This window comes from Carassius auratus, chromosome 21, assembly GCF_003368295.1.
Source record: "Carassius auratus strain Wakin chromosome 21, ASM336829v1, whole genome shotgun sequence".
NCBI classification, from domain to species: Eukaryota; Metazoa; Chordata; class Actinopteri; order Cypriniformes; family Cyprinidae; genus Carassius; species Carassius auratus.
The window spans coordinates 23,743,335-23,752,347 of record NC_039263.1 but is presented as its reverse complement, the minus strand read 5'-3'; the positions used below and the strand labels follow the sequence as shown (position 1 = coordinate 23,752,347).

At 35.4% G+C, this 9,013-nt stretch overlaps 1 protein-coding gene across 1 annotated transcript in view; it reads right to left on the bottom strand.

Moving 5' to 3' along the window:
- Positions 1 to 2,816: 2,816 nt before the first annotated feature.
- The window catches only part of LOC113039139 (collagen alpha-1(XI) chain-like), a gene marked incomplete at its 5' end in the record, with an annotated part of 61,330 nt that continues 55,133 nt past the window's right edge, over positions 2,817 to 9,013 (bottom strand). Inside the window, 15 exons of the mRNA XM_026197038.1 lie at positions 2,817 to 2,893; positions 3,417 to 3,678; positions 4,047 to 4,100; positions 4,209 to 4,244; positions 4,768 to 4,821; positions 4,928 to 5,035; positions 5,252 to 5,305; positions 5,395 to 5,448; positions 6,436 to 6,543; positions 6,650 to 6,703; positions 6,813 to 6,866; positions 6,967 to 7,020; positions 7,105 to 7,158; positions 7,932 to 8,039; positions 8,130 to 8,183. Coding sequence (XP_026052823.1) covers positions 2,832 to 2,893; positions 3,417 to 3,678; positions 4,047 to 4,100; positions 4,209 to 4,244; positions 4,768 to 4,821; positions 4,928 to 5,035; positions 5,252 to 5,305; positions 5,395 to 5,448; positions 6,436 to 6,543; positions 6,650 to 6,703; positions 6,813 to 6,866; positions 6,967 to 7,020; positions 7,105 to 7,158; positions 7,932 to 8,039; positions 8,130 to 8,183 — 1,170 coding nt within the window. The remainder of the gene's footprint in view (positions 2,894 to 3,416; positions 3,679 to 4,046; positions 4,101 to 4,208; positions 4,245 to 4,767; positions 4,822 to 4,927; positions 5,036 to 5,251; positions 5,306 to 5,394; positions 5,449 to 6,435; positions 6,544 to 6,649; positions 6,704 to 6,812; positions 6,867 to 6,966; positions 7,021 to 7,104; positions 7,159 to 7,931; positions 8,040 to 8,129; positions 8,184 to 9,013) is intronic.

The window sequence follows — 9,013 nt, the reverse complement described above, 5'->3', positions numbered from 1 at the left end:
ATAGAAGATAAACTCATTTTGTTACGACTCCACTGAAAAACATCACCTAATATATTCAAATGAGTGTACTGCTTTATATGCAAATCTCCCCTTGTGGTGTGATGCAACATTTGCATTACGGAAATATGCAAATGTTTTGTTTTCATTCTTGAATATACCAACCCATGTTTAGAAGAAAACTCCATCTCCTCTGATCCACAAACACACACATATGCGACTGACTGAGAGAGCGAGCGCATGCTCCATGCACGCACACACACACATTATTATATACTTACGATTAGGAGGTCTTCTCACACAGTTCATATGCATTGACTTTTGAATGCATGCATGCATGCAACCCACCATAAACACCTGCCCAATACCACATTACCTCATGATCACAGCTGAATGTCAAGAGAGACTGAACCCAAAGCTCAGTGACTGAGATCTGCCATGGACACAAGATCTGGCTCTGTTCCAAACACCGGTGAATGTCTACTGTCTCTCTTCTAACCAGCTTATGTTCAATTTATTACAGTTAACTAAATCTATATGTATGAAAACCTACTACAGCAAGTTGCCAACATTTCTCATTTTCATCGAGGTACAGTACCTTGATGTACTAAAATAAATAAATCTAAAACATAAAATTTATAAAAACTAATTTGAAAGTTTTAGTAGTTTGAGTTTTCATAACATATTTTAAGTATAAAGTGAAAACAATAAAATAATATCTTAATATTTTATATAAAAAATGTAAATATGAACAAAAACTATAATAGTATATCAGTAGTATACCTAACACTGCTTCATAGTGACTGATTTGGTTAACTTCATTAGCCAGAATTTATATAATAAATATAATTATAATAAATATAATCAAAATAGTCATGAAGCATGACACAAGGACTTCTTGTACTGCCTTTTTCCTTTATAAATAAGGTTACTCTTAACACCTTTTGCATCTCACTAGCGTTTGGAGCAGAGCGGCAATCATGTGTTAGTGGACTCAAGTCACTTCAAGGTGATTTCCTCAAGCTTACAGCAACAGAAGACGGGTTGGATTCCATCAGTCAGACCTGACGTCTCCACCCACAGTCTTCAGATGACCCATAAGTCTGAGCAAACACACTTTTTCCGCCGTTCTGATGATGACCATGCTCATCCACGAAGGGATCCGAGAAGCATGCATAAGCACGGGCTGCCAAGAGACCGATTCTCCAGAAACACTGAGGATCCGTGGACCCTCGGTACAGGCCCGTTCTCTCATGCATTCCTACTTACCATGGACCCTCTCTTGTAGCGACTATACCATGTGCCTGGACTGTCTTTGGGCCAGCGAGCCATTTTGCTCTGTAAAATAGAAGACCATTTCAGGAGGACAAGAAAGAGGAGTCACTCTTACCAGTTTACCACGTTTGTATTCACTGAACCACGACCCTGGAGTCTCCTTCACCCAAGAGGTGAATCTGGCCTGAGAGAGAGAGAGTCAGCTAGAGTCAATACTGCAGACAGACAGAAGGAAGTTACAGGTTGCCTGTGGGACTTATTTTGATCTGTTTTGCAGTGTAGTTGTCAATCTCTCCGAGGCAGAGGCTTTCACATAAGACCTGTTCTAGCAGACAGTTTGCACAATGTTTGAATAGCCTTGTACATATCAATTGACATCATACGTAAATGAACGCATTATACCTACAATGAAAGCTTTACACAACTATTATACAGTTTATAACCACAATCAAATCTAATTATAATTAAATAAATAATAATATTCAAATCTTAGTTTTTTTTTTTTTGCTGAGCAACTAAATCACTACATATTCTAAAAAAGGTTTACAAAATGATATTAAATGAATAGTTATCATTTTAACATAATTAATTTTTATGCAAACTTCAAAAGTGCCACTTGAAAACCTAAAAAGTTGTTTTAAAAAATGCCTGTAAAAAATAATAATATGATAGCAATTCAATATTTCAGTAATGATACAGATTTTGTTTCCATCATGAATAATAAAAGAAAAATCCTAGAACTCAAATTTTGACCAACAAAAAACATTTCTGTTTTTTTTTTTTTTTTTTTTGCATTTGGAGTGGTCTGAATTTAATTTGAATTTAAGCTTGCTCTGGTAAATATGTAGTGCGGAGGTGAGAATAAGCCTAAAAGAGTGTTGTTGTTTTTCTTTTCTTCTTGTTTGTAGTCTGCATCTGCTGGTGTGAAGAGTGAACCTGTGGAAGAACTGAATTAGTGCTGAGAGGTCACCTTCACACCCCACTGAGTGATCCTCCATCAGTGATGCTTCTGAGACTCATTAAACCAAATAACTCGTCACACTTGTGTGCAGAATCTAATACACAATTATCATTAAAGACTAGGATACAAGAACCCTCGTTATAAATTCAGGAATAGTGTTTTGAACAGTTGAATAGCTGGTATAGACCTTATTCAGGTTGATGTGAAAAAAAGTACGGGTGGTTCAATATGTCATTCATTGTGATGTGCAGAGTATGACTTCCCATAGGTTTTCAATGCAAAAAACCCCATCTAAATCAGATGTGACCTTAAGAGAGTGTGACATATTGAACAGACTGTACCTCTGGTCCTCTCTGGAGGATTTTCAGGAATCTGTGGACTGCTAACTGTGAGATAAATCTAGTGTGTGTTTGTCTTAATTTTGATAAGTGATGCTTTTTAAAGTGGTGCTGTGCTTAGTGATTCTGACCATCTAAGCTGTTTTACTCTTGATGTGGACTTGTGGGAAGCCGTCCCAAAGTGTTCTGTTCAGGAGAGCATTTCTTACCCTTCACTCTTTTTATCAGGGAAGATGCAGCTCTCTCCGCCTGCTGTGAAGTTACAGTACACTTTGAAAGAGTCCTCTGGAGCAGCCCTGGTTCGGATCAATCCAGTATTCACCTGAAAGCAGAAAAAAAGGTCATCGTAAGCTTTATGTACTGCTGATATTTTCAAACGAGGCTCATTTAATACAGGGCTGAAAATCGGATTATTTTAATTATGTGATTTGGCACATATTCATTGTAATTAATTGTGTATGTCACCATGCATTCAATTAAAGCCTCCAAATGAAGATAATTCTTAGACAAATATTAATTAAGGTTGCAATGTGGCAGAAAAAGTAAGTCATTACAGAATTTTTGTAAACTTTCGAGTATTATTTATTTATTTTTTACATTTTTGGAAAATTTTTCTTATATTTTCTGCTGCTTTTTTTTCTTAATTTTAATTAAATGCTTTATTTTAAATGTATTACATTTTATATTTCTAGGTTTGTTTTGTTTTTATGCGCATCATGACTTTGGGTGATGCCTGAACAGTTTGGATAGCTGCTTTGTTTAAAACAATCATTAACACCCTTGGAAATGTGTGTGTGTGTGTGTGTGTGTGTGTGTGTGTGTGTGAGAGAGAGAGAGATACACACCATCTGGGAAGTCTGGGTGGCACAGCTGCAGGTCTTTGCAGGTGCGCGCGGGGTTACTCTGTGTGCCCAGCGGGTGTTTCATCTGTTCAATCTCTAGTTTGAGCGAGTTCAGTGAGCCGAATATCTCCTCCATGCCGTCCTCATAGTCTTTGTAATTGGCATCTCCAGCGTCGTCCATCATCTGGCTGGCGTCGATGTTCCTCTTTGCCCGTTTGGGGCTGGACAGAATGGGCAGAGGGTGGATGACATCTCCGGGTGGACCCTAGATGAGAAAACAACCGTTAATATTCACATACAGTGCTTTATTTAGAGCACAGAAAAAATGGCATAAAAAAGCTCAGTAATAAAAACTACTGTAATAGAGCTGAAAAATAACCGTATCTAGGATTATCCATCTAAACAATTAGACCTTTACACTGACATTAACGAAACACTTGCATTTCTCTCTAGGTTACTCAGCAACCGACACAGTCTGTAGGTGTGATATATCAGGGGTTCTCTCAGAGGAACCTCAGATTTGCTTTCCACCACATAATAGAGCTCAATTACACTTACGTAACATCTACTGCAGAATCATCTGTTTAAATATGTGCTTATCTCACAGAGGTTTGGTTTAGTGTAGTTACGTACTGGAGGTCCAGGGGGTCCTGGCACTCCACTTTCTCCCTTCGGTCCAGTCTGACCCTACAGAGACAGAACCAGAAACAGACTTATGAAAAAATGATAAACCAATCGACTAAACAAAATGCTAATTCAAGTAACCAGTATAATTAAATAAGAACATGAACTTACAGATGATCCTTTAGCACCTTTAGGACCAGGAGGACCCTGAACAGAAGTGAAACATACATATAAATCATTATGAATTACGTTTATACATATAATGTCCTCTAAAAACAAAAAGGTTACAATTAGAACCAAAAATATGGAGAACCTGTTTATTCCCTCTCTCTCTCTCTCTCTCTCTCTCTCTCTCTCTCTCTCTATATATATATATATATACATATATATAGAAATAAAAAGGTTTATTATTACTCAAAAAAATGTTTTATACCATCTTAAATTTTACTTAAATATATATATATATATATATATATATATATATATATATAAATAATAATAATATACATATATATATATATATATATATATATATTTACATGTATATTATTATTATTATTATTATTATTATTATTATTATTATTTTTTTATTTTTTATTTTTTGTAGAATATAATACTGATTCATAGAACAAATGGCAATAAATGTTTATTGATTAATAAAAAAGTTCTTTGCTGCACCACTGAAGATATAGATAAACAAATGATTTTAAAGAAACATCAGAAATGTTACCGGGAGACCAGGAGGTCCAATGGGTCCAATAGGTCCAGCTGGTCCTGAAATACCCTGTAGAAAAAGACAGATATTAAAGACTGTTTTATGAAAATACAAAGGATTTGGAAAGTGTATACTAGGTTTTTATTGCTGTATGTGTGTGAACATGTTTCCATACAGTGTCTCCTTTGAGTCCTGCAGTTCCCTGTGGACCTGGCAACCCTCTGTCTCCCTTCTCTCCTTGTTCTCCTGGAGGTCCGATGAGTCCAATGAGACCAGGATGACCCTGAAACGAGCCGCTTGATTACTGAACTCATCTATAATGAACATACTCCTTGATAACATCGATGCCAGCCAGAGCTCAGTGAATGTTCTGGACGTGTAAAGTCATTACTACAGCTGTGTACCAAACACTAGAGTGTCACCTGTTCCTAGACCAGAGCAGTAAGTCATAATCCAGTTCATTAAGAGTATCACTTAGAGATGGATCTGCTTCTCTCACCTTTTCACCTTTAATCCCAGTTTCTCCCTTCAGTCCAGGCAATCCAGGAGGACCCTGAGAGAGAGACATAAGAAGAGTGAGGACTGGAGATTGTCGTTTAAGACTGTAATGAACTGGTTCTCAGAGGAATATGGTGTGGATACCATGGGTCCCGGAGGTCCATCGGGTCCCGGAGCACCGGGCAGTCCTTGTTCTCCCTACATCAGGATCAAACAGATCAAAGCCTTAGACACAACTGTATATGAGATCTGGGGTTATATTCTGGGGGTTCAAAGGGGGATCCTTACTATAATTCTTATTTCAACCAAAACGAAAAAATATTATAGGATTATATTTGTATTTTCGTTATAGTAATGTTTTATTATAGTGTTCTATTATATATTATGAATAAAGGTACCAAAATATTTTTGCACTGTGGCTTTTTAGATTTTAAAGCAGCATAAATGAACATACTTGGATGTGTACTGTATATATATTTTTGTTTATAATTAATTTACAATTTATATATACATATATATATATACACACACACACACACGTATAAATGATTTTATATATATTATAATTTTGGGTAATTTTATGTTACGAAATAGGTTTTAATCATTAATAAAACATAATTTAAATGCACTTTTTTTGCATTTCAGAAACTGCATTTTCTTTATCTTTAAACCTTGAGAGTCTTTAATCTGCAGCTCCCATTTCTTGATTTACATATCTAAAGTTGTTTCATTGATCTTAAACTATAAATCTTACAAAAATAAACAAATGCTAAAATACTAATTAATTTTGAATTGAATTATTAATAATTAATTGAAGTTTCATTCCTTAATACAATGTTGTAGTACTAATACAAATACTAATGCTAATTTATTTGTAACCTAAAATGGTACAAAAAGGTATTTACATTTACTAAAATAGTGAATTACTAATAGTAATTAAAATAATTCATTATTCTTGCATTCTAGAAGAAAGTGTTTGCTTTTTTTTTTGTTTTGTTTTTTTTTTTACAATAAGTGATCTTTGTCACATTCTAGATGCAAGAAAGTTATATATTTATATATTTTGGTTTAGATTTTTTTTTATTCTGTAGTGACCCGGGTTGGTTATATACAGGCTTTGTGAGACTGACAAATAGATTTGGCATGTAATGTGACATTGCATGATGCTGCTCCATTAGCCCTCACCACTGGTCCAGGCACACCTCTCAGACCCTCAGAGCCGGGCTTTCCAGGGCTTCCCTGAGGACCAACTGGACCGGTCTTACCAGGTGGACCCAGGAGACCAGATTCACCCTGATTCAGAGACACAACACCGTTGAAACCACTGCCGGAATGAATTCATAGCTGTACTGTAATAGCACATGAGTTCATAAAAGTGTGTACGACATTTGCATATTACCTTGGCACCCTTCTCTCCCTGTCTTCCTTCAGGTCCTGCAGGTCCATGAGGCCCCTAAAGAGAAAGGATGAAAATTGAGAGCCATATGGATATATGGGAATATTTACAGAAATATTTTTGATAAATGTTTTTAATAAAAAGTATGTTTCTAAGCATTACTCACTCTCTTTCCTGGGGGTCCAGTGGGGCCAGTTTCACCAGTAGGTCCAGGGGATCCCTGAGAGAAACAACATTACAGAAGCAGAAAACATTATAAAACACATTTGCATGCAGCCGACAGCAGAGATGTCAAATGATAGTGTTTAAATCATACTCACCGGCTGACCAGGCTCTCCATCATCACCCTTATCTCCAGGAGCACCATCCAAACCCTGCAGGACAAGAAAAAGCATCTCACTTCCTGAACAAATCTGAAAAGGTCTTTAATAACTACATTTGACATGAATAGTACTTACAGATGGACCAGGCTCTCCAGGAGGACCAGGATCTCCAGGGAAACCACTTGGACCCTGAAAATCACACAGAACATTTGAACATTTTAATATTTGATCAGAAACCCGGTGACTGTGAGGTCTCATCAGCATCAAGAGTAAGGTACCACAAGCTATTCTCATCGACCAATTAGCACGCAGAACCTAGAATACACTCTCAAAAATAAAGGTTTTAGAACACATTTAAGTATATCTTAATTTCTTGTACTTATCTTAGTTCAAACTTTCTTGTAAAAAACAATGTAAATTTTTGTTTAATATTTGAATAAATAAAAAGTCATATATTTTAATACAGTATACTGTATAGTGTTGGATATATTGCAGTGTTTATTTTTATCGTATTAGGCAAGGCAAGTTTATTGTAAGAATAATAAAGAGGATAGATAAATAATATACAGTACAATATTAAACACCTGGGTGTCTCTTTTCTATGCTTTTTTTAACAATAATAATAATAAAAATAAGTAAATAAATGGCCAAAATTTAAATTCTATATTCTTCTAATTAAAAAATAGCGAAATAAATACATAAAACAATTACATGAATTTACGCATCGCAACATTATGATGTATGGTATCAAATCTTAACTATGTGGTTTGCCAAATATTACATTTAACAGTGTTATTAAATGATTAGTGTTTGTAAAGATTATCTCTGAGTGTGCATTAGATGATGGCAGAGATCAGTGAAAGGTACCTTTGCTGGTTGAATATTGTTCTTTTATGGCATTGTTGCAAAAACCTCCTTTTGGGAGTTTTAATTTTAAGAGTGTATTAATGATAAGAACGTACAGGGCTTCCTTTAGGACCATCATCTCCTGGTGGTCCTTTAGGTCCGGGGGGCCCAGCAGAACCAGCGGGTCCAGATTCTCCCTTCTCTCCTCGCTCTCCTCTTGGACCCTAAAACACACACACACACACACGAGATCTGAGTGTGTTATTCTGAGACTTGTTATTTTTTGCATATGAGTGTTGGTTTGTTTGCCGTACTGGAGGGCCGACGTCTCCCTGTGGGCCTGGTTCTCCTGTTTCACCAGCGTCTCCCTGCAGACAAACAGAGAGAGGTGTAGGTAAAGCATGGCAGGGCTCTTTCTTCTCCTCAACACTGCAGAGATTTCGCCCATCCACATCATTATTCACCGTCTCCTCAGCAAATCTGCTTTCCTCTGCAGAATGCCACATTCTAGCACCAAAATCTGCACAACCTTGATATTCAGACCCACAAACCTCCCTGATGATGACCAGTTCCTTCAGACACCAGTGGAGAATGGAAAACTTTATATGTATCTAGACGCTTCTGAATTGGAGCGATGACATTTAGAAAAATGAACTAGACTTTGACGTTTTCTGAAGAAGTGAGTGATACTCATGAAAAACTAGTCATTTTGCTTGAGAGTTGTTGGTGATTGTTTTAACATTATTGTTTAGCATAAGTCAAAAGAGCCCATCCACAGGTTTCTATAATATTCTGGTATATGTATAGCTGAATATTTTAATGCAAATTATATTATGACTGATTCCCAATAACTGGCTGAAAATAAAATTCTATGCTATTTATTGTAAATTAATTATTAAATAATTATTTAATGAATTATTTAATGTGTGTGTATATATATATATATATATATATATATATATATAAAAAATTTAAATATTAAATAATACATTAAATAAATTTATACAATGTATATACTATTCTGCCTAAATAACAAATACAAATAAACAGCTAAGTAAATAAATGACTAAAATTTAAATTCTAGATAAAAAATTAAAAAAACATTCCATTTCATTTTATTGTTCTATTTCGCTTGATTTCAATAATTATTTTCATGCAATGACTGATAGCCAGTAAATGGTTGAAATTACAGTTGTAT